Source organism: Aquarana catesbeiana, linkage group LG02 (assembly GCF_042186555.1).
Source record: "Aquarana catesbeiana isolate 2022-GZ linkage group LG02, ASM4218655v1, whole genome shotgun sequence".
Lineage (NCBI taxonomy): Eukaryota > Metazoa > Chordata > Amphibia > Anura > Ranidae > Aquarana > Aquarana catesbeiana.
In genome coordinates, this window is record NC_133325.1 from 19,780,257 (window position 1) to 19,807,392 (window position 27,136).

Below are 27,136 nucleotides of genomic sequence, written 5' to 3' on the forward strand. Positions count from 1 at the left end.
CTGAAGGAATTTATGAAACTCCCTATTGGGAATTTGGTGTCTGGATTTTAGTGAACAGAATGAGGTGAAATTGTTGTTTTCTATAAAATTAAGGGATGTCAGGTTGTTATTAGCCAACCATGTGAAGTCTTTAGCATCATGAGTATTTTTTTAGAGTTTTGGATCGCCTACAAAAGAGGCATGTGGGGGAGATTTAGATATAAGATTGTATTTTTATTTTATACCGTATATACTTGAGTATAAGCCGAGTTTTTCAGCACATTTTTTTGTGCTGAAAATACCCCCCTCGGCTTATACTCGAGTCAAACACTTTTCTGCAGCAGAGAATGTCATTTTTCAAACCAACTTTGGTGCCCCGTTCCTTGGATATGTTGTAGTGCTAGTTCCACTGGGTTTGCACACCAAATTTGGGGTTCCTAGCACCAAGTGGGCAAGAGATACGGGGCCCCAAAGTCAGTCAACTGTGTCCAATTGCAGCAATGTCATTTCGGGACCCTTTGGGTCCAGAGACCCCAAATTTTGGCTGCAGCTAAGGGGCATCTAGGAACCCTTAACTACCGAGTTTGAAGTTCTGGGGACCTATGGCTGCAAATGGGCACAGTGAGGCTGCAAATGGGCATTGTTGACCATCTTTTCCACTTACAGTAGCTGCGCATTTCTCACCATAGGCTTATACTCGAGTCCCAGTTTTTTGTGGTAAAATTAGGTGCCTCGGCTTATATTCAGGATGGCTTATACTCGAGTATATACGGTAATTTCCATAGTTGGTATGATTGTGAAACTATTTGGTTAAGAGTGTCAATGGTGTGGTTCAAGATCTTGCTTCCCCATAATATGCCAGAGATGGAATATAGTAGAATTGAATCCCTCTCAAACCTAGCCCATGGTATCTTGGGGTTGAGAATATGCCGTTGTGCCATTAGAGACCATCTGGCAGATAAATAGTATAGCCAAAAATCTGGGAGGCCCAATCCACCGCACTTTTGTGATTTATACAATACCAATCTTGACAGACGTGGGTGAGAATCTAACCATATGAACTTTTTAATCTCTGTTTGGAATTTAGTGATCATTATTTTATTTAGTCCGATTGGGATTGCCCTAAATAGGTATAATATCTTTGGTAGAATTGTCATTTTATTTGCTGTGATTCTGCCTAAAAATGATATTTTGAAGGATTTCCACATTTTAAGCGTCAATCTTAGTTTTTGCAGTAAGGGTACGTAGTTTTTTGATGATAGGTCATTGATGTTTGAGGTGAGAAAGATGCCCAAGTATGGGAGAGACTCCATCGAATAGGGGAAATTGAAAGAGGAGCGTAGGGAGTCCAAATGGGATGGTGGAATGTTTATTGGCATACCGATAGATTTGGAAACATTTACCATTAATCCTGATAAAGATGCTGCGAATATATTAAGGGTATGTAATAAGTTTGGTAATGCTATGTTTGGTTGTGTGAGGAATAAAATGATGTCATCTGCATACATGCTTAATTTATAGGTGTTATTTGTTGAATAACCTTTGATGTCAGGGTGTAATAGGATAGCTGCTGCTAAGGGTTCAATCCCTAGGGCGAAGAGTAATGGAGAAAGGGGACAACCCTGACGTGTACCCCTGCCCACTCTATAAAAGTCTGAATTACAGCCTGGCAATCTTATCCTAGTGGATGGGTTGTGATAAAGAGCATGATAGGCGTGAGTAAATTCTCCTTTGATACCATATTTTTTTCTGTACTATATCAAGGAAATTCCAGGATGCCTTATTGATATCTAAGCTTAGTAATAGGACTGATCGGGAGTTAATATTTGCGTCTTGAATTATGTTTGTAACTAATCTTATATTGTCGGTAATTTGTCTGCCTGGTATAAATCCTGATTGATAAGGGGAAATCAGGGAGGGGATTATTGAGGCTAATCTATTGGACAAGAGTCCGCTAAATATTTTATCGATATTTATTACCGAAATTGGTCTATAGTTTTGGGGCAATGTATGATCTTTATTTGGTTTTGGGATGAGGGACATGTTGGCGGGTTATATTTCTTCTGGGAACTGATCTCCTTTTAGAATGTTGTTGTATAATTTATGTAAATTTGGTATTAGAAGTTGGTGATATTGTTTATAGTAGAATGAAGAGAATCCATCTGGACCAGGGGCTGAATTTTTCTTAAGAGATTTAATTATTAGGAGTAGTTCCTCTTCTGTGCATGGTGCATTTAATTCATCTGTTTGAGTTTGAGTTAGTTTCAGTAAAGGGCGCTTATCTAACCAAGAGAGTGCTGAGGGGGGGGGGGGAGGGATCGACGAGGTTGGTGCTGAGAGGAGATCTGAGTAGAATGTTTTGAAAATGGACAGTATATCCTGGGGATGAGTGATCAATTGATTTGTGTTATGCCACGTACACACGACTGGTTTTGTCGTCGGAATAAACTCCGAAGGTTTCTCCGACAGAACTCTGACGGAATTCCACTTAAACTGTCTTGTGTACACACGATCACACCAAAAAGTCTGATCATCAAGAACGAGGTGACGTACAGCACGTACGACAGGACTAGTAAAAGGAAGTTCAATAGCCAGTAGCCAATAGCTTCCGTCTCGTACTTGCTTCACAGCATGCGTCGTTTTTGGTCCGTCGGAACAGCATACAGATGAACGGTTTTCCCGATGCGAATTGGTTCCACCGGAAATATTTAAAACATGTTCTATTTCTAGGTCCGTCAGAATTTTTGAAAAAAAAGTCAGATGAGGCCCACACACGATCGGAATATACGATGAAAAGATTCCAACTGACTTTTTTGTCAGACAATCCACTCGTGTGTACGCGGCATTACTCTTGAGTTTATGAACGTGGGTGGGTTTTACTGATTGATTAAGTTTGCGAGCAAACATTGTAGAATATGTATTGCTAGATTTAAAAAAAATTGCTTTTGACCAGCGGAGTGCTTTTTCTGCTTCAAATGTGAGTAATGAGTCTAATTCATTGCGTTTTTGAGATATTATTTCATGGATGTCTGGGTCATGTGAGTTGGTATGATCTTTATATAGGTTGTGGAGATCTTTAGTAGGAGAGTGAATTTTTTCCCATTTTTTTGCGATTACATTGTGCTGCTCTTTTAATGAGGTGACCTCTTAATACTGCTTTATGACTAGCCATAATGTAGATGGAGAAATATGTGGGGTAGAATTTAGAAAAAAATTGTCTTTTATTTCCGCTGCGATCTCTTGTTAGTGAATGTGGTATGGTAGTAACGATTCATTAATTCTCCATGAGTATGGGGTGGAAGTAAGTCCAATAAATTGTGTAATAAGAGTGACGATATGGTGATCTGACCAGGAACAAGGGTGTATTGCTGCATTGTGGGTATTGGCTAAGATTGTGTAACATAAAAATAGATGCGCAACCAAACAAGTGAACAAACTAATATGTGCAACCAAAAGGTGCAGATAATTTGCTGCTTTTTGCACATAATTAACTAATTAATGAACAATTAACATAACTAATGTAAATTAATAAATGAAAGAAATAAATGTCCATATAGTGTGTCCTTCAATATGCACTCCTTTCAGTATAAACGAATAATGAACAAATAAGAGCAAGGAAAAATATCAAAACTAGTGTAAACTAATAAAATAAATAAATGTCCATATATGATGTCATTCTAGATAAACTCCATTCAGTATGAGTCCTTCAGTGCAAAACTTCAATATGAAGACAAACAATTCTTTCCACGGTGTATCCCCACAGAATGTCCAAAAAATTATAAAGCCGAGGAAAATAAATGCCAGATGGCAGCTTACCAGAACCGTAGGATCCCTATTACAGAGATCATAGAAGCATATGTAGGAAGAATCTTTCAGGCGGGGGGGGCCCGATTCACACATCCTCTCCTCCGCCGGCAAGTTTAAATGCTAAAATTTCTGTTCCAGAAGGGTGCACTCATGGAATTTTGCTAAAAAAAAGGAGAAAGACGGCTTCATAGAAGGCTTCAAGAACCACTGGCAGAAAATGCAAAACGAAAGACACAGCTGTGTCTTTCGTTTTTGCGATTTCTGCCAGTGCTTCTTGGATGTCAGTTTTTCCATGATATGGAATAAAGGAACTGCTGTTTTAACCACTTCAGCCCCAGAAGGATTTACCCCCTTCCTGACCAGAGCACTTTTTACAATTTGGCACTGCGTCCCTTTAACTGCTAATTGCAGGGTCATGCAATGCTGTACCCAAACAAAATTTGCGTCCTTTTGTTCCCACAAATAGAGCTTTCTTTTAATGGTATTAGATCACCTCTGTGGTTTTTATTTTTTGCACTATAAACGGAAAAAGACCAAAAATTTTAAAAAACAATATTTTCTACTTTTTGTTATTAAAAAAAATCCAGTAAACTCAATTTTAGTCATACATTTAGTCCAAAATGTATTCAGACACGTCTTTGGTAAAAGAAAATGTCAATAAGCGTATATTTATTGGTTTGCGCAAAAGTTATAGCGTCTACAAACTAGGGTACATAATTTGGAATTTACACAGCTGTTAGTTTATGACTGCCTATCTCATTTCTTGAGGTGCTAAAATGGCAGGGCAGTACAAACCCCCCACAAATGACCCCATTTTGGAAAGTAGACACCCCAAGGAAATTGCTGAGAGGCATGTTGAGCTCATTGAATATTATTTTTTTTTGTTCCAAGTGATTGAATAATGACAAAAAATTTTTTTTACAAAAAGTAGTCACTAAATGATATATTGCTCACACAGGCCATGGGCATATGTGGAATTGCACCCCAAAATACATTTATCTGCTTCTCCTGAGTATGGGGATACCACATGTGTGGGACTTTTTGGGAGCCTAGCCGCGTACGGGGCCCCCGAAAACCAAGCACCGGCTTCAGGATTTCTAAGGGCGTAAATGTTTAATTTTACTCCTCACTACTAGGGATGAGCTTCGTGTTCGAGTCGAACCCATGTTCGACTCAAACATAGTCTGTTCGCCCGTTCGCCGAATTGCGAACGATATAGGCCGTTCGCGCCAAATTCGTGTGGCGCGTCACGGCCCATAATTCACTGCGGCATCGCAGTGCATTGCTGGCTGATGATTGGCCAAGCATGCACTATGACCCGCATGCTTGGCCAATCACAGCGCCGTCTGAACAGAGAGCCGTAATTGGCCAAAGCCAAGGAGACTTTGGCCAATTATGGCTCAGGGGATTTAGCACACGCCCCACACTATATAAGGCCGCCTACACGGCGGCCCTGTGTAGTGTGTGTTCAGGCGTTCATAGATAGAGAGAGACACAGACAGTGTCATTTGATTTGAGTTACATAGATTAGGCAGAACAGTCAGTGAGTTAGCTGCACTTACAGTGTATTGTGTATATATATGCATCCCAGGTGTTGTATATATATATATATATACACTGTATTCAGTTTAGCTAGAGCCGTTCCTGTTATCTTCTTAATGACAGGCAGGCTTGTCTTGTTACAGTATTTACAGCTACCTGAAGAAAATTGCTGGTCTTCTTTTGATCCTATTAGTACCACAGTCAGGCAGCTAGACTATTTACAGTTAGTGCAGTGCGTCCTGCTCACAGTGTTCAGCTAAAACTACAAGTTAGTGGGGTGCGTCCTGCTCACAGTGTTCAGCTAAACCTACAAGTTAGTGTGGTGCATCCACCTCACAGTGTTCAGCTAAACCTACAAGTTAGTGCGGTGCATCCACCTCACAGTGTTCAGTTAAAACTACAAGTTAGTGCGGTGCGTCCACCTCACAGTGTTCAGCTAAACCTAGAAGTTAGTGCGGTGCGTCCTGCTCACAGTGTTCAGCTAAACCTACAAGTTAGTGTAGTGAGACCTCTGCTCAGTGTTCATCTAAAGCTACAAGTTAGTGCAGTGCGTCCTGCTCACAGTGTTCAGCTAAAACTACAAGTTAGTATGGTGCGTCCACCTCACAGTGTTCAGCTAAACCTAGAAGTTAGTGCTGTGCGTCCTGCTCACAGTGTTCAGCTAAAACTACAAGTTAGTGCGGTGCGTCCTGCTCACGGTGTTCAGCTAAAACTACAAGTTAGTGCGGTGCGTCCTGCTCACAGTGTTCAGCTAAACCTAGAAGTTAGTGCGGTGCGTCCTGCTCACAGTGTTCAGCTAAAACTACAAGTTAGTGCTGTGTGTCCTGCTCATAGTGTTCAGCTAAACCTACAAGTTAGTGTAGTGAGACCTCTGCACAGTGTTCATCTAAAGCTACAAGTTAGTGCAGTGCGTCCTGCTCACAGTGTTCAGCTAGATCCGTTCCTGTTATCTTCTTACTGACAGGCAGGCTTGTCTTGTTACAGTATTTACAGCTACCTGAAGAAAATTGCTGGTGTTCTTTTGATCCTATTAGTACCACAGTCAGGCAGCTAGACTATTTACAGTTAGTGCAGTGCGTCCTGCTCACAGTGTTCGGCTAAAACTACAAGTTAGTGGGGTGCGTCCTGCTCACAGTGTTCAGCTAAAACTACAAGTTAGTGTGGTGCGTCCTCCTCACAGTGTCCAGCTAAACTTACAAGTTATTTTTTTGCGAGCTCTGCACAGTGTTCAGCTAAAGCTACCTGTAGAAGGTTGGTGGTGTTCTCATACTACAGGCAGGCAGTTGATTTTGCTAGCTGCAGTATCAGTACATATATATATATCCCAGCTTAGTGCAGCTACAGGCCATTAGTATGTCTGGAAGGCCAAGAAGGAGAGGCAGACAGTTACAAGCCAATAAGAGAGGGCAAGCAGGCTCTGTGTCTAGTGCTGGTTGTGGAGACGGTGCATCCTCATCAGCATGTGACCATGGGACACGCTTGGCCTTTTTTTCGGCAGCTGGCCGTGTTGAGCCGCAATATGCGGAAGACTTGGTCGAGTGGATGACCAAGCTGTCCTCATCCTCCTCATCCTCTCTCACCCATGCCCAGGGTACTTTGTCTGGCAAAGCAGCGGCCTCTTCCCTTGGCTCAATGTCATCAGTGACTCCTTCCCTAGCCCCACCATGTCCTCCTGAGGAGTCCCTCGAACTGTTTGACCACAGCGTTGGGTACATGCTCCAGGAGGATGCCCAGCGTTTGGAAGGCTCTGATGATGATACTGAGCTCGATGAAGGCAGTAACGTGAGCACGGACAGAGGGGGTGCCCAAGAAGGACAGCAATCTGGAAGTCATGCTCCCCCTGCTGCAGCATACTGCTAGGTTTGCTCCAGTGATGAGGAGGGAGGGGGTGATGAGGTCACTGACTCAACGTGGGTGCCTGATAGGAGAGAGGAGGAGGAGGAGGCGGCACATCACCAACGAGGCAGGATGCCCTCCAGGGGCCAGCCTAAGGGCAGCACCTTGACTGCATCACACCCCAAAGCTCCACATGTGCAGGGCGCTGCAGGGCGCTGCAGTCTCTGTGCGTTATTCAAAAAGTTCTTTGGTGTGGGCCTTTTTTGAGACCAGTGCATCAGATCGCACCGCTGCTATTTGCAACATATGTCTCAAGCGTATCTCGCGTGGCCAAAACATCTCCCGCTTGGGTACCACATGCTTGACCAGACATATGTTGATCTGCCATGCAGTTCGTTGGCAAGCGTATCTAAAAGACCCACACCAAAGAACAAAGAGGACCTCTCCTTGCTCCTCATCAGCTGAGATCTCCAACCCCACTATACCTTCAGTCCTCTCTGAGACCTGCACTGAGAGGAATGAAGGTGTAGAATTAGGTGTGTCACAGCCAAGTACTTGTGGACAATCTGCTTTTGGTACACCGACGTCAGATTGTACCAGGCAAATTTCCCTGCCCCAGCTGCTGCACCGCCGAAAGAAGTTTGCTCCCAGACATCCACATCCCCAGCGGTTGAATGCTAGCTTGGCAAAATTGCTAGCACTTCAACTGCTGCCTTGTCAGTTGGTAGACTCTGCCCCCTTCCGTGAGTTTGTGGAATGTGCGGTTCCTCAATGGCAGGTACCCAAACGCCACTTTTTCTCATGGAAGGCGATTCCGGCTCTCTACCAGCATGTGGAAGGCAATGTCCATGCCTCGCTGGACAGGGCGGTCAGCGGTAAGGTGCATATTACCGCTGACTCATGGTCCAGCAGGCATGGACAGGGACGTTACCTAAGTTTCACGGCGCATTGGGTGACTCTGCTGGCAGCTGGGAAGGATGCAGGACAAGGTGCAGTAGTGTTGGAGTTTGTTCCACCACCACGCCTCCAAAATGCTAATGATTGTGACACACCTCTCTCCTCCACCCCCTCCTCTTCTTCTTCCTCCATGGCCTCTTCCTGTGCTTTGTCCTCGGAACCAGCGGTGCTCCGTAGCCGTTCAAGGGGCTACGCAAGTACGCAGGCCAAAAGATGCCATGCGGTGCTTGAGCTGGTGTGCTTTCAGGACAGGAGCCACACTGGGGCAGAGGTTCTGTCAGCTCTGCAGGGGCAGGTTCAGAGGTGGCTGACGCCAACTTAAGGCAGGAATGGTGGTTTGCGACAATGACACCAACCTCCTCTCTGCCCTCCGACAGGGACAAATGACCCATGTGCCCTCTTTGGCTCACATCCTTAACTTGGTGGTGCAGCGGTTCTTGGGCAGGTACCCAGGCTTACAGGATGTCCTGAGGCAGGCCAGGAAAGTCTGTGTGCATTTCCGCCGGTCATATAATGCCAGTGCTCGGCTGACAGACCTCCAAAAGGAGTTTAACCTGCCCAAAAACCGCCTAATCTGTGACATGCCCACCAGGTGGAACTCAACGTTGGCCATGCTGCAGCGGCTGCACACGCAGCAGAGGGCCATCAATGAGTACCTGTGCGACTATGGCACCAGGACAGGGTCAGGGGAGCTTGTTTTTTTTTCCCCACGCCAGTGGGCCATGATCAGGGATGCATGCACTGTCCTGTCACCATTTGAGGAGGCCACGAGGATGGTGAGCAGTGACAGTGCATGCATCAGTGACACTGTCCCCCTTGTCCACCTGATGGAGCACACGCTGCATGGAATAATGGACAGGGCACTTGAGGCAGAACAGGGGCAGGAAGAGGAGGACTTCCTTAGCTCTCAAGGCCCCCTTTATCCAGACAGTGTTCCTGCGTGCCCGCCGATCACACAGGAAGAGGAGGAGGAGGAGGAGGAAGATTGTGTCAGTATGGAGGTGGAGCCTGGCACTCAGCATCAGCAGCAGTCTTTAAGGGATCAGTCCCAATAAACACATGGACTTGTACGTGGCTGGGAGGAGGTGGCTGCGGACCATGTCGTCCTTAGTGACCCAGAGGACTCTGGACCGAATGCCTCAGCAAACCTATGCTGCATGGCCTCCCTGATCCTGCAAAGCCTGCCTAAGGATCCTCGTATTCGTGGTATCAAGGAGAAGGACCAATACTGGCTGGCAACCCTCCTTGATCCACGTTACAGGGGTAAGGTTGCGGACCTTATCTTGCCATCGCAGAGGGAGCAGAGGATGAAATATTTTTGGCAGGCCTTGCAGAAAGGTCTGTGCAACACGTTCCCAGAGACTGGGAGGTTACAAACTCCTGTTTCTGGACAACGTGTTGCTGAGGATCTGACTTGGACACCTTTCCAACCGAAAATCCTCTGGGTTACTGGGTCTTGAGGATGGATCACTGGCTAGAGCTTGCACAGTATGCAATTGAGCTACTGGCCTGTCCTGCATCCAGCGTTCTTTTGGAACGCACATTCAGTGCTGCTGGAGGCTCTGTAACCGATCACAGGGTGCGTCTGTCCACCGACTCGGTCGATCGACTGACCTTCATAAAAATGAATCAGTCTTGGATCACCACCAGCTACCAAGCACCTGATGCTGATGTAACCTAATAATTTTTTTTGAAATCTCAGATCCCTTCAAAGACTGCCTATGCTGATGCTGAGTGACTATCCCTGAGTAATTATCCTCTTCCTCCTCAATCATCACGCTGATAGCTTGTAAGAACATTTTTGGTTCTGGGCACCACCACCAGTGCCTAAGGCCCAATTTTTCAGCCCCTGTTTAACAGGGGCGTGTAATTACAATTTTTGATGCAATACTTTGTGAGGGGTTGCAGTGTTGTGGCACCAGCACCAGTGCCTAAGGCCCAAATTTTCAGCCCCTGTTTAACAGGGGCCTGTAATTACAATTTTTGATGCAATACTTTGCAGCAGGGCTCATTTCTGCTTTACAACTAGAGTATCTGTGAGGGGTTGCAGTGTTGTGGCACCAGCACCAGTGCCTAAGGCCTAATTTTTCAGCCCCTGTTCAACAGGGGCATGTAATTACAATTCTTGATCTAATATTTCACAGCAGGGCCCATTTCTGTACCCACCAAGAGCGAGTGAGGACTTACAGTGTTGTGGCACCAGCACCACCACCACCAAAGGCCCAATTTTTCTGCCCTTGTTCAACAGGGGCATGTAATTACAATTTTTGATCCAATATTTCACAGCAGGGCCCTGTGAGGGCTTACAGTGTTGTGGCCACAACAACACCTAAGGCCCAAATTTCTGCTGAGTATATAGGGCAGGCCCCTACTTTCAAACATCTAACTTACAAACGACTCCTACTTGCAAACGGAAGGAGACAACAGGAAGTGAGATGAAATCTACTCCTAGGGAGGGGCAGGAGGCGGAGCCTAGCAGAGCAGACATGCATTGTTAGAGCTCCACACCGCTGAGGAGAGAAGAGAAGGACAAAGCGGAGCCTGCAGGCTCAAAAGGTATCCATTTGAACCTTTTTGCCCCAGGGAACAAACTGTGAAAGTTTGGGCAGGAAATATGGTACTGGGAGGAAACCGTGGCAGAAATAAAAATCACCTCACAAAGAGCTCACAGGCACTCACTGCAACTGAAGCAGCTCCAGTCACCTCACAAGATACAGCATCAGGGCGCTCTCACAGACAGAAAATGTCACAGCAAGACTCTCCATTTGAGTCAGATACAGAACAAATCCTCTCACAAACTTCTCCACAAGCCTCCTCAGTATCCCCAGTAATATTATTACAATTTGAAAAGATGCTTCATAAGGCTTTAAAACAAACCTCAGACCAAATAACAAAAAGCCTAACCAAAGAAATAAGAGAGCTGGGAAACCGCACCGCAGCCTTAGAAATAAAAATGGATGAAATTGAAATTACAACCCAAGAAAATATAACAGAATTGGAACAATTAAAAGAAGAGAATTTAATACTTCAAACTAAGCTCGAAGATTACGAAAATAGAGCCAGACGTTCAAACTTGCGCATAAGGGGAATACCTGAAACTGTGACAGACCTGCAATCTACTATTACTGCTCTATTACAAGAACTAAAGCCAGATATCCCTATTGAACGTTTAGAACTGGACAGAGTACACAGAGCCCTCACAGCCAAAAAGAAAGATGGACCCCCACGTGATATAATCACAAAATTTCATTATTACAGAACGAAAGAACAAATACTAATTGCTGCAAGAGAAAAAAAGGAACTTAATTTTCAAGGACACAATTATCACATTTTTGCTGACCTATCCCAATTTACTATTACTAAACGACGATCCATGAAACCCCAACTAATGGAACTGCAACGCCACAACATTATGTATCAATGGGGCTTCCCCTTTTCGGTCAGATTTAACTACCAAGGTACAATTTACAGAAGCAGATCAGCAGATGAACTACAACAAACCCTTTTAAAATTAAATCTGACAGAACCCACAAGCAGCAACACTCCCACACGCAGAAGAATGGCGTCATCTTCACCTTCAGGCAGCACCCAGAAAATTTCAGAACAAAATGGGAATCATCATTCTCACAAAAGAGGCCGTTATGCCACATCATCCATGGACCAAGAAGATTCAATGGACTGACATCCTAATTCCTGATATCTCTTCATTTATTATACTAAGAGATGGTTCTCTATAAAAAAAACTATATTTATAACTGAATGTAACTGCATTCTGATAGTCACACACTGTGTGGGATCATGTTACATTCCAGTTATATTTCTTATTACTTCTGATTCATATAGCCTTAGAATATATAAGTGAAAAAAGGAAATTCTTGTTCAGTTATATATTATCAGGTAATAACAATAGATTTATTACTTTTTAGGACAAATATTTTCAATAATCCAGAAGTAATGGAAGCTTTTTCTTTCTTTTCTTAAAACAAATATATTATTACCTAACTAGTTCCTAGAATTATGTTTTTGTTTATTCTAATCTGAAGCAATACAACCTCAATTTTATGAGTTAACATATCTAAACAGTTGCGTATGAATAAAATATGTAATTGTTTACTCTAAAAGGGTTAAAATCCCAAAATAATTCAAACTATCTTCATCAATACCAAAGTTATTAACAGTACCTTTCTAACTGAATTATTTAGCCTAGGGCAAGACTAACCATATACAACCACCCTGGAATAAATAATTTCAACAAAAACTATATTCTGCACTCCAATTAATGAAACATCATTTTGATGTCTTTTGACATAGCACTTCTCTCCTGTAAGCGGAAGATCCGTGTACCCCCATTAGCCCTCCTCATTCTCCCAACCATATTATGTGGGAGTGTGACGAAGGCACTTATTCCCCTGAGAGAGATATTTATTCTCTTTCACGGGTAAATTGTGATTACTTGCAAAAAATAATTTATGCAATGTATCATCTAATCTCATATGTTTTTTGTTTACTCTTTACTCCAGAATTCACTGGTTTCTTTTCTATCTATTCATCTCTTCAGTCCACACAGGTTGATCTGCGCAGTCAGCTCTGCATAACAAAAAGTAAGTCAAAACTATTTGATCTATTGCCATGGCACCACTGAATATACTTTCCCTGAATGTTCAGGGAATAAATGTCCCTCAAAAAAGGACCAAAGCCTTCCGTACTTTCCATAACAAGAAGGCTCACATAGTATGCCTCCAAGAAACACACTTCACCAAAGATTCTACTCCAAAATATATTTCTCCTTTTTATCAACAAATTTACACGGCTTCTGCCTGTACCAAGCAAAGGGGAACTCTAATTGCATTTCACCGATCCACACCATTCACCTTATCATCAGAAATTAAAGACCCAGAAGGTAGATACCTGATACTCATGGGTTATATAATGGATACAGCAATCACGGTGATTTCCTACTACGCTCCTAACAAACAACCTACACCATTCCTCTCACATATATTACAAGTGATTAATACACACAAAATAGGAACAGTGATAATGTGTGGGGATTCGAACCAGGTCCTCCTCCCATTTCTAGATAAATCACCTTTTACACCATCCAAAATAACATCTAGATTACCTTTTTCTCAACTTCTTTCCAAATACAATCTGGTAGATTCATGGAGAGAAAGTAACCCAATGAAAATGAAATTCACTTATTTCTCGCACCCTCATCAAACCTTCACCAGAATAGATCATATTTTTCTAACAATAGGAATGATACCAGAAATTATTGCATCAGATATAATTCCGATTCCGTGGTCTGACCATAATGCAGTATACACTACTATAGCCTCAGCCATACCAAAAGCGCATGACCCAACGTGGTACTTACCGGACATAATGCTCAAACACCCACTACATCAGATGGCCATTGAACAAGCTTTAAAGGAATACATATCAATTAACAACACAACAGATATCTCCCCAATAACACTGTGGGAAGCTCATAAGCCTGTCTTGCGTGGTACAATACAAAGACAAATGGCACTATTTAAACGGGAACGCAAAAATCTAGCAAAAAAACTAGAACTCAATTTTAATGCAGCCTACATATCATTTCAAGATAATCCATCTCAGAGTACAAAATCTCATCTGGAAAAATCTAGATTGGAATACGATCTATTTCTCACTGAGTCAGTTGATAAATCCCTCAAACGCTCCAAACACAATTTCTACATGAATACAAACAAACCAGGTACATATTTGGCTCGGGCATTAAATTCAACTAACAAATCTTTCAAACCAATACGTTTGAAATTATCAAAAAATGTTTACACTTGTAATCCAGTTAAAATAGTCCATAAATTTCACTCACATCTCGCAACTTTATACAAGACAAACAATGAATTTAATCCTACAGAAGCTGAATCCTTCTTCTCAAAAATAACCTTACCTGAGTTATCTCAGAATCAAAAAAGCAGTTTGGATGAGCCTATAACTATAGATGAAGTTGCTAACGCCATAAAAGACCTAAAACTTAACAAAAGACCAGGCCCAGACGGCTACTCGGCTTTATACTATAAAACATTCTCAGAAATACTCTCTCCCATTCTCACTGAAACTTTTAACAAACTTCTAGATGGACATTCTTTTCGGCAAGAAACACTAATGGCAATTGTTTGTATGATCCCAAAACCCCTTTCTGATGATACTTCCTGTGTGAATTATCGGCCTATCTCTCTGTTAAACCTCGATATTAAATTATTAGCAAAAATAATAGCAAAACGCCTCAATAGCATTATAGGAAAATTAATACATAGAGATCAAGTAGGCTTCATGCCAAATAGACAGGCAGGCGATAATATACGCAGGGCAGTGTTATTGGCACATATTGCTAAAAAACGGAAAATCCCTTTATGTTTTCTATCTCTCGATATTAAGAGGGCATTTGACACAGTATCCTGGCAATATATGCAATATTCATTACAAAAATGGGGTTTTGGACCCCACTTTTTAACATGGATCAAAGCATTATATAATAAACCCAAAGCCTATATAAAATATGCTGGATACAAATCTGAAGCCTTTAATATCGAAAGAGGTACCCGACAGGGTTGCCCATTATCTCCCTTATTATTTGCCCTTATACTCGAACCCATGGCCCAATACATCAGAACAAACCAAACTATAACTGGCATTGAAGTAGGAGGTATTACACACAAATTATGTATATTTGCAGACGATATATTACTTTTTCTATCATCACCACAGGTCTCTGGTCCTAACTTAATACCAGCTCTTGATGGGTTTGCAGCCCTATCCGGCCTTATGATTAATCCTAAGAAATGCCTAGTGCTTAATATTTCACTCACAAACATGGAATTGATCCCGGCTAGGGCTGCACTCCCATTCACATGGGCAGAAAAATCAATCCCATATCTTGGAATTCATTTAACAGCATCTCATTCTGACTTATTCTCAACCAATTATCCTCCTGTATTAAGACAGATCACAAATCTAATAAAACAATGGTCGCAACTTCCTTTATCCTGGATAGGGAAGATTAATGCAATCAAAATGACTATTCTACCCAAATTGCTTTATCTATTCAGAGTCCTCCCTATTCCAATTCCTTCCTATTTTTTGAGAATAGTACAAAAAAGAGCAACTTCGTTTATATGGGGCTCTTCTAAACCACGTATACCTATACACACACTACATCTTCCCAAAAATAAAGGAGGCCTGGGATACCCTAATTTTACTAACTACTACAGAGCAGCACATTTGGTCAGTCTGTCCAAATACCATGCAAAACAGGAAATCCCATTATGGGTATTTATAGAGGCTTCAGAAAATGACCCTCTATTAATATCAAATTTATTATGGCTTGATCCTAAAGACCGCTTTAAAATTCATAATCCCATAACTAAACACTTCTTATCTCTCTGGGATAAACTAAAAACCAAATATCAGTTACAATCTCCACACAATCCTCTCCTTTCTTTTATCAGAAATCCGGCCTTTTATCCGGCATGGATCTACCCAAATTCTTTTAAAGCTTGGACAACATCAGGCATTCAGACACTAAATGACTTCATAGCATCTAAATCATTCCTTTCATTCCCATCGCTTAGAGAAAAATATGATCTACCAAACTCTGAGATATTTAGATATCTCCAAATCAAAAATTTCTATACACCATTCCTAAAGGGGGATACACCATTATCCCAATTATCCATTTTTGAATCAATCTGTACAAAAGATCCATTTGCTAAAGGTACAATTTCATCACTTTATAATCAATTATATGGAGTAGCAAATCTTAATAGACCCTCTTACGTTCAGAGGTGGGAGGAGGACCTGGGACGAACTTTAGAAGACACGGACTGGTCTAATATATGGCTCACATCTAAGTCATCTTCACCCAACATCTTAGCACTGGAGACAAATTATAAAGTCCTAACTCGCTGGTACCTTGTACCCGCTAGAGTGGCAAAATATTCACCTAATACCTCAACTCTTTGTTTTCGAGGATGCCCAGAAATAGGCACATATTTACACATATGGTGGACGTGCCCAGTAATCCAAACCTTCTGGAAGGAAGTCTTCGTGATTGCTTCTAAAATATTTAAAAAAATAATACAACCAGATCCATATTTAACTTTACTTAATCTAAAACCGGAATGGTTAACACTCTCTCAATTCAAACTTATGATCCAACTAATAACGGCTGCAAAACAAACAGTGGCCAAGGCATGGAAATCTCCTACATTGGTACTAGCAGAAACAATTCACAGAATGAATAATACAATGTCCCATGCTAAGATGGTAGCCATCGATCAAAATCAAATTCCAAAATTTGAAAAACTTTAGCATCCTTGGATAAAACAACAGTTCCTGTCAAATTTCAATGACTCTGTCCTGTTGCCATGGTAACAAATTAAATGACTTACAGAGACACCCATTCTAAGGCTTCAAAGAGAACTAAAAAGAATAATAAACTGACGAGCGAGACAACCTTGTGGACCATACCTCTACCTTTCAACCCTTTTTCTTCTTTCTCTTTCCTTTTCTCCACCTTACGATTAAAGCTCATTATCAGAATTTATTTGACCTATATACACTCTACCTGTAAACAATATGTATAGTAGGTATAAATCATTTAAATACCTACAAAAGTAACTAAGGAAATGATATATATCTTTAATTTAGGTTTACGTGAACCCAATGTTTAATATTTGAAATTTCATGATATTTACCTATATAAACCCTACTGTAAAACAATGAGCTTACTTTATAGATCCTTGTAAACTTTATGTATCTTTATGTATCTTTATAACATTTTATACTCAATAAACTTCTTTTGACAAGGAAATCTACTCCTAGGAAGGGAAATTCTCTCCTGTAAGAGTTAATATGGAAAAAACATTTCTCCTTTCCACTGATGCTTTCCAATCCTTGTTCCACAAAAAACCCCAAATTTTCAAAAAACATTTGTCATTGGGACAAAAAGTGAGGAGAAATCTTCTGAAGAGGAGGAAAGACAGCAAAACAAATGTCACAGGGGTGATAACCCTTCCCTATGTTTTCCAAAATGCTTAAAAAAGAGTTTTTGGCTGGAGCTAAACACGTTAAAAATGTACCAGTTCAAAATTACAAACAAATTCTACTTAACAACAAACCTACAGTCCCTGTCTTGTTTGCACCGCCTGTATACTGCTGTTCAGAGTATATAGGGCCTGGTGGCCCCACACCTTTCCTTATTTTAATTTGGGTGCGGGGTTCCCCTTAATATCCATACAAGACCCAAAGGGCCTGGTAATGGTCTGGGGGGTACCCATGTCGTTTGTCTCACTGATTTTCATCCATATTGCCAGGACCCGACATTACATTAAACCCACAAGCAGTTTTAAATGAGATTTTTTCCTTTAACATTTGGTGCAGGGACTGTTCTAAACACGGGAAACACGCGCCACTTTACAGGCATACAATAGACACACCCCAGGTACGATATTTAAAGGAATATTTCACTTTTTTTTTTACTTTAAGCATCATTAAAATCACTGCTCCCGAAAAAACAGCCGTTTTTAAAAGTTTTTTTTGCATTGATACATGTCCTCTGGGGTAGGACCCGGGTCCCCAAACCCTTTTTAGGACAATACCATGCAAATTAGCCTTAAAAATTAGCACTTTTGATTTTGAACGTTCGAGTCCCATAGACGTCAATGGGGTTCTAACGTTCGTGCGAATTTTCGGTCCATTCGCAGGTTCTGGTGCGAACCAAACCGGGGGGGTGTTCGGCTCATCCCTACTCACTACCTATCACAGTTTTGAAGGCCATAAAATGCCAGGACAGTTCAACCCCCCCAAATGACCCCATTTGGAAAGTAGACACCTCAAGCCATTTGCTGAGAAGCATGGTTGAGGCCATGGAATATTTTATATTTTGCCACAAGTTGCGGGAAAATGACAAACTTTTCTTTTTTTTTTTTGCACAAAGTTGTCACTAAATGATATATTGCTCAAACATGCCATGGGCATAAGTGGAATTACACCCCACAATACATTCTGCTGCTTCTCCTGAGTATGGTGATACCACATGTGTGGGACTTTTTGGGAGCCTAGCTGCGTACGGGGCCCCAAAAACCAATCACTGCCTTCAAGATTTCTAATGGCGTAAATTTTTGATTTCACTCCTCACTACCTATCACAGTTTCAAAGGCCATAAAATGCCAAGATGGCACAAAACCCCCCAAGTGACCTATTTTGGAAAGTAGAGACCCTAAGCTATTTGCTGAGAGGCATGGTGAGTATTTTGCAGCTCTCATTTGTTTTTTAAAATGAAGAAAGAAAAGAAAAATGTATTTTGTTTTTTCTTTTTTCAATTTTCAAAACTTTGTTACAAAAAGTGAGGTCTGCAAAATACTTACCACAACTCTCAGCAAATAGCTTGGGGTGTCTACTTTCCAAAATGGGGTCATTTGGGGGGGTTGTGCCATCTGGGCATTCCATGGCCTCCAAAACTGTGATAGGCAGTGAGGAGTGAAATAAAAAATTTACACCCTTAGAAACCCTGAAGGCGGTGCTTGGATTTTGGGGTCCCGTATGCGGCTAAGCCCCCAAAAAGTCTCATACATGTGGTATCCCCGTACTCAGGAGAAGCAACAGAATGTATTTTGGGGTGTAATTTTACATATTCTCATGGCATGTTTGAGCAATATATCATTTAGTGACAACATGGTGGGTGTTTCATTTTTTTTTTCACACAGTATTTGTGCAGCAATTTTTCAAACGCATTTTTTGGGGAAAAACACACTTTTTTAAATTTTAATGCACTAAAACACACTATATTGCCCAAATGTTTGATAAAATAAAAAAGATGATCTTAGGCCGAGTACATGAATACCAAACATGACATGCTTTAAAATTGCGCACAAACGTGCAGTGGCGACAAACTACATACATTTTTAAAAGCCTTTAAAAGCCTTTACAGGTTACCACTTTAGATTTACAGAGGAGGTCTACTGCTAAAATTACTGCCCTCGTGGTGATACCTCACATGCATGGTGCAATTGCTGTTTACATTTGACGCCAGACCAACGCTTGCGTTCGCCTTTGTGCGAGGACAGGGGTGCTTTTTTTAATCTTTATTTTTTTTTGCTTTTTTATCTTATTTTTAAACTGTTCCTTTAATTTTTTTTATCATTTTTATTGTTATGTCAGGGAATATAAATATCCCCTATGATAGCAATAGTGTGATAAATGCTTTCCCAATTTCCCAATGGCGCTGTTTACATCTGGCAAAATCTAAGTCTTGAAATGCTCGTGGATCAGCTCTATGGTCAGCTGGCCGAATCACAGGCTGCATTCTCAGGTTCCCTGTTGGGACAGGAGAGCCAGAGAAAAACATGGAAGACGGTGGGAGGGGGGACATTCCCTCCCACTGCTTGTAAAAGCATTCTAGAGGCTAATTAGCCACTAGGATTGCTTTTACATGAAAGCCGACCACTGGCTGAAAAGAATGATACCAAGATGATACCTAAACCTGCAGGCATCATTCTGGTATAACCACTCAAAGTCCAGCAACATTCCTCACTCGCGTCTGACAGACAAGAGTAGAGGAGAGACGATTGGTGGCTCTCCTGATCGGGGGGGTCTGTGCTGATTGATTATCAGCACAGCCCCCCTCGGATGTCCACTTCAGACCACCAGGGAGACTGCCAGGACCACCAGGGAAGCACATAATATGTGGATGGCCAGGTACATCCCCCGTGGCCATCCACATGAGCCAACATATGCCCAATCAAAGCATTATGAAAAATCAGTGCCCACAAATGGGCACTGACTGGCAGCATTATGAAAAACAAAAAAATCAGTGATGCCCAGACTTAACAAAAAAATCAAAATAAAATAAGGTAAAGTATCCACTGCTGCAAATGGCACCGCTGTATGGGTATATCTGTGAGAGGCTTCCATAATGCAAAGCAGAAAGTTTCCAAAGCATGAGTATTTTCAATGGGAACCGCGGTACCAATATAGGACACAATATAGGAATATAGGACACAAGATGGCAGTGTTGGATTATAATAGATTATAAGAAAAGCTGTTCTGAATCTATTATAGCAGTTAAGGAAAAAAAATAAGTGTAGAAGTTGGTAGTGCCATGCTACAGCAGTAGATGTCGGTGTTTCTACATTATTTAGTAGAATTTAGCCATTTTAACTGTGTAGTCTTACTTTACACTGTTAGTTTATAGGGCTAATAATGCAGTCAGTATATATTCTGGTAATTTGAGAGTAGGTTTATAACCGCCTGAACTTCTCAAATAAATCTGGGTGAGAAAAAAAAAAAAAAGCAGAAAGGGAATCTAAAGGGGAGAAGAAGAAAGGTCTTCTGGTCATCTTTCACAAGAGCTGCAGATTTCATTTCAGTTCCAGTGAGCGTCTTCATGTCTTGTTCTGTGTCTATCTCCTCGGGAGGCAGGGGTGTTCCAGATGGGAGCTGAACGAGGCGTAGTTGGAGTACGTTGTTGGGATCCATAAGACCGAATTTTATATGGATGTCTTGACTTTCAGGGATGGTGGTGGCAAAGTAAGTGGTACCATTATGAGGGATTATTAGTTTGAAGGGGAATCCCCATCTGTACCGGATCCTTGCTGTGGATAGAACAGTTGTGATCATTTTTCTGTGTCTGTCAAGTGTTGCTTGTGAGATGTCTGAATAGACCTGCAACTGAATTCCATCTAAAGTGATGTTTCTGATGCCACGTGCAGCACGCATTATTTCTTCTTTGACTAGGAATGCAGCGTACACACGATCGGAAATTCGGCCAGCAAAAGACCGATGAGAGATTTTGGTCGGAAAATGCGACCGTGGTGTATGCTCCATCGGACTTTTGCTGGCCGAATTCCAGCCAGCAAAAGATTGAGAGCATGTTCTTAATTTTTCGATCGGAAAAAGTTCCTATTCGAAAATGCGATCATCTGTAGCAATTCCAACGCTCAATGGAGCTCAATGATACCTTTTTAATCATAAATGTGGAACTTTAGAATAAACTTAAATGTTGCTGTGCATTGTGACAGATCAGGAATTGAATAATGCAGATTTGTACTGGCAGAGCTGACACCATTATTTGTTTCAGTCCACAAACTCCTGTGTGTTGTCAACCCACAATGTGCTTTAGGGGCTGAGTGCATTTCTGGAAAGATCAATAGGTATTTTTCTGTATTTACAGGGACTTTAAAAGGATACAAAATGAGGAAATGTGCACACATTGCAGAGATGTACTTCCTATATTTTTTTCCTGGACATACACTTTACTCAGTCCAACAATAACTTACTTACTAACAAATACAAACTCCACCTGAAATGTTGGAGATCTCTCCTTCTGGACATGAGACACACTCATAGCAGCATTTATGAATTGAAGATCCAAACTTTTTTCTGTTACCAGGTATACAGGGATCCGAACATCGAGATACCGGAATCTGAAATCAGATATTATTATTATTTTGTAAAGGTGCATCATATCTCATGAGGCTATACAATTTAAGTGTTACAAATAGAAATGAGGTTTGGGTTTGCCTCTACCCAGGGCCAGATTAAGAGCATCATGGGCCTGATGCTGAGGATTTTGGTGGCCTTTTTTCTGGTGGGCCATGGATTATGAAGCCCCTTGCCCTGTATGCTATATGAACATTTTCTCTACAGCACTGACTTCCTTAACTACCACTTGTGCCTAGGCTCTCCTTCCCTCACCACCCACTGCGCCTGGAACCTCTTTCCTCTTTATCTACACTGTCTGCAGCCCCCTTCCCTTACCACCCACCACACCTGGGCCCCTTTCTCTTCTCTCTCTTCACCTACTGTGCATGTAGCCCCCCTTGCTTTACCAACCACTGCACCTGCAGCTCTCTTCATTCACCACCAACCATGTCTGTGCTCCCCACCTTCCCTCACCACCTACCGTGCCTGCAGCTCCCCTTTATTTATCACCCACCAAGCCTGCATCCCCCCCTTACCTCATCATCTACCAGGCCTGCACCTTTCTTCCTTTACCACCCACCAAGTCTGCAGCACCCCTCAACACTGTACTGCACTGCACACTCCACCCCTCCTTTTTTTTATCACTACAGCAGTTTTTCATGCATTCATATTAAAGTCTATGGGGCCATAAATGCACCAAAAGAAGTGCTTGCACCTTTTTCCATTTCACATGGAAGCATGCTGCATAACAGTTAATGGGCTTCATAGTCCTATTATTGGATTCCTCATATCATGCATATCATGCATTGTTGTAGCCACAGCTGAAGCACAACAAATCGCTCAGGCGTGAATGGGGACTAAAACACTCTATCAATGACCCCGTACACATAGGCAGGTCAGGAGTTTTACATTCACTGGCTGCATATTTGTTCTGGCTTGTTGTGGCTCTGTCTTATATTGAGTCAAAAGATACTGTATATTGTATGTAATCACTGCATTTCTCCCTTTCCTGTCCTTCGCTTTAGTATTCCCTTCTAGTTGGCGGAGTGAGGCTGACCATTGATGTAACACTCGATCTGACTGCCCTCCTTCCTACCGGCTGATTGGCTCTGTAGAGGAAAGTTACGGGCAGGGCTTTTTTATCTCAGAGAATAGATGCAGGAGCTCAGTCACATCCCCCTTTATGCTCCCACCAACCTCCACCCCACGGGGGAGTGCATAATGCATCAGAAGGGTGCAAGGTTCAGGAGTGTGCTACATACAGACCAAAGGGTTCAGGAGTGCACTATGTAGAGGGTGCAGCATTTAGGAGTGCTACATGAAGGGTTTAAGAGCACACTACAAAGAGTGCAGGTTTCAGTGTGCAGACACACTATAGAATGGAATACAGTGTGTGTGTGTGTGTGTATATATGTATATGTTGTGCTAAAAAATGTTTGCATACCCTGGCAGAAATTGTGGCATTTATATTGAAAATATGACCTATCATGCCAAAAAACTGTATTTTATTCAAGAATAGCAATCACATGAAGCCATTTATTATCACAAAGTTTCTTTGTCTCCTTTTAAAATCCTAATGATAACAGAAATCACCCAAATGGCCCTGATAAAGTTTAAATACCCTGGAATGTTTGGCCTTGGTACAGACACAGAAGGTGGCACACACAGGTTCAAATGGCTATTAAAGGTTAATTTCCCATATTTGTGGCTTTTTAAATCACAATTAGTGTCTGTGTATAAATAGTCAATGAGTTTGTTAGCTCTCACATGGATGCACTAAGCAGGCTAGACACTGAGCCATGAGGAGGTAGAAAAGAACAGTCAAATGACCTGCGTAACAAGGTAATGAAACTTTACAACGATGGAAAAGGAAATAAAAAGATATCCAAAGCCTTGAATATGCCAGTCAGTACTGTTCAATCAATCAATAAGAAGTGGAAAATTTGGTGATCTCTGGATACCAAGCCAAGGTCAGGTAGATTTCAGCCACAACTGCCACGGGAACTGTTCGGATACAAAGAAAACCCCACAGGTAAGCTCAGGAGAAATACAGGCTGCTCTGGAAAAAGATGGTGTGGTTGTTTTTAACCACTTCAATACCAGGCACTTAGACACCTTCCTGCCCAGGCCAATTTTCAGCTTTCAGAGCTGTCGCAATTTGAATGACAATTGCGCGGTCATGCTACACTGTACCCAAACACATTTTTTATCATTTTGTTCGCACAAATAGTGCTTTCTTTTGGTGGTATTTGATCACCTCTGTGTTTTTTATTTTTTGCGCAACAAATAAAAAAGACCGAAAATTTTGAAAAAAAAAAAGTTTTTCTTTTGTTTCTGTTAATTTTTGTAAATAAGTACGTTTTCTTCTTCAATGACGGGCACTGATATGGCTGCACTGATGGGCACTGATACAGCAACACTGATGAGGTGGCACTGACCGGCACTGATGATGGGCAATGATAGGCGGCACTGATGGGCATTGATAGGTGGCACTGGTATGCGGCACTGATGGGCACTCATAGGCGGCACTGATGGGTACTCGTAGGTGGCATTGATGGGTACTTATGGGTGGCACTGATGACACTGATTGGTGGCACTGATGACACTAATGGGTGGCATTGCTGGGCATCACTGAAATAAAATGGTGCCAGTTAGTGCCCATTTGTGGGCACTGATTGGCACAGATCTGGCATAATTAGCACATGTGGATATCCATGGGATACATACCTGGCCATCCACACGTTGCCCGCTTCCCTGGTGGTCCTGGCGGCTTCCCTGGTGGTCTAGTGCGGGCATCTCAGGGGGGCTGCGCTGATAAACAATCAGCGCAGACCCCCCTGTCAGGAGAGCCGCCGATCAGCTCTCCTCTACTCGCGTCTGTCAGACGCGAGTGAGGAAAAGCCGGTCAACGACTCTTCCTCTTGGCATTGTGACATCGTCCCCCTAGGCTCCTTACCAAGATCAGTGGAGCGGTGTGTCAGACTGACACACCGCTCCACCGATCTCCGAGATGTGCGCCCCCGAGGGTGCACGGCAGCATGTTATCCTGCTGGACATCATATGACGTCCAGTCAGGATAACTGAACCACTGCCCGGCCGTCAATCTGCTATAGGCTGGACGGCAAGTGGTTAAGGAGCACAATACAATGATACTTGAACAAAAAAAAAACTGCATGGTCAAGTTGCCAGAAAGAAGCCTTTACTGTACAAGTTCCACAAAAAAGCCTGGTTACAATATGCCCAACACCTTGACACGCCTCATTGGGCTTTTTTGTGGCATTAGCGCAGTTAAGGCTTCCTTCTGGCAGCTCAACCATATAGCTCTTTTTTGTTCAAGTATCGTTGAATTGTGCTCCTTAAAGACAACCACACCGTCTTTTTGGAGAGAAAACTGTATTTCTCCTGAGGTTACCTGTGAGTTTTCTTTGTATCCTGAGAAATTCTTCCACCAAGTATGGCTGCAATCTTTCTTGGTCTACCTGACCTTGGCCTGGTATCAAAAGAGCCCCTATTTTTCCACTTCTTAATAAGGGATTAAACAGTCCTGGCTGGCATATTCAAGGCTTTGGATATCTTTTTATATCCTTTTCCATATTTGTAAACATTCATTACCTTGTTACGCAGGTCTTTTGGCTGTTCTTTTCCACCTCCTCATGACTCAGTGTCTAGCCTGCTTTGTGCATCCATGTGAGAGCTAACAAACTCATCGACTATTTATACACAGACACAAATTGTGATTTAAAAAGCTACAAATGAAGGAAATTAACCTTTTTATCCTATGTGTGCCACTTTCTGTTTCTGTACCAAGGCCAAACATTCCAGGGTATGTAAACTTTTTATCAGGGCCATTTGGGTGATTTCTGTTATCATTATGATTTAAAAAGGATCCAAAAAACTATGTGATAATAAATGGCTTCATGTGAGTGCTATCCTTAAATAAAAGACAGTTTTCTTCAGTCATGATCAGTTGTATTTTCAATATTAATGCCAAAATATCACAATTTCTACCAGGGTATGCAAACTTTTGAGCTCAACTGTATATAAACACACACACACTACAAAAAATATAATTTACAGTAGTGACTACATATTACTTGTCAGCTTCTCCCTGTACATCTTCTCTTGAGAGCACCACCTGTGGAATTAGGGCAGACCTGCCATACATTATACAGTCACAGAAAATACTGGGTCCGTATATGAGTGCCAAAAATATTAAAAAACAAAACAAACAGAACTCCTATCCACATGCCACTCTTTCTTTCATACAATTACCCATTAATAAACTGCTGAAAGCCATGTATGAATCCTACCTGTCTCCACCAGCCATGCGGGCTTCAGGAGAGCTGCTGCCTTCAGACCACAGGGCTGCGTACATTCCCCGACCCCTCCTCTGCTCTAAAAGGAATGTGCAGGTAAGATTTAGTGCAGCCGTCAGCCGGGAGAGGATCGCTGTCACATGTCAACACAGAAGCTGGGCTTGTGTGTTCAAGAGTGACAGTAGTGAGGGGTCAGCACAGAGCCAACTGAAAAAAGCCCTGGTTACAGGGAAGCCGGACTGACTTGCTGGGAAAGTGATGCTGCCAGCAAGGTTCAGGCTGCTGTTGCTCAGTGTGTCAGACTTATATTATGGTAGGGGCCTAGAGCTCCAGCTCCAATAGCCCCTATGTTAATCCGGCCCTGATGTTGGTTCTCCAAAGCCTTCAATGCCCAGCTACAGAGAGGGTCTTCCAACTGGTCCCTTCCCAAGTCCTTGCTAGAGAGCTCGGGCAGACCTTTATCCCAGAGGGGTGATGTTGCAATAACACCAGCGGCTGACACTCCAATGTCTTTGGCCCTGGCCAAAGCCTCCAGCTTGGTATTGTGCTCCTTGAGATGGGCCCATTCTTCTGGAGAGTATCTGGAGCAATGGGGCCTTCTTGACAAAGCATCCATGTCTTTGTTCACGACCCCTGGTCGATACTTCAGGCAGAAAGTAAACCCCAATAGGGCAGCCAACCATCTGTGACCCATGGTGTTCAACTTGGTGGTAGTGAGGATGTAGGTGAGAGGATTATTGTTGGTCTTGATCACAAACTCAGCTCCATACAGGTAATCCCTCAACTTATCCACCACTTCCCACTACGTTTACAAAAGTTTTATTTGGAAGATTAATAAAAAGGTTACAAAACATTGTGTACTGTATAAAATAGGGTTACAGAAATAAGCATTAGAGTAATGTATTTTTTTTCTGAAGATGTTCAATAATCAGATGTACTGAACAACCAATAGAGAGAGAGAGTTCCAATAAGAGTCAAATATATCAGGCTATCACATATATGTAGAGTATAATCACCTAGTGATGAGAAAAGGAATCTAGTTTGTATGTATTTATGAAGTTGGTTATGAGAGCTGTACGTCTCGTTAGTATAATGATTAATTATCAGACCAATACATCCATTTAGCATTAAAAATGTGCATACTATGGTGTAGAGTGTGATGAATTCTTTCAGATAGTTTAAGTAACTCCATCCTAGATAGGACCTGTGACCAAGGTAGGTTGTTAGAT

At 42.1% G+C, this 27,136-nt stretch overlaps 1 protein-coding gene across 1 annotated transcript in view; it reads right to left on the reverse strand.

Moving 5' to 3' along the window:
* Nucleotides 1-27,136, reverse strand: part of LOC141129619 (vomeronasal type-2 receptor 116-like) — an 89,732-nt gene that overhangs the window by 16,922 nt on the left and 45,674 nt on the right. The window contains exon 3 of the mRNA XM_073617715.1: nt 21,470-21,593. Within this exon, the coding sequence (XP_073473816.1) occupies nt 21,470-21,593 (124 nt within the window). The remainder of the gene's footprint in view (nt 1-21,469; nt 21,594-27,136) is intronic.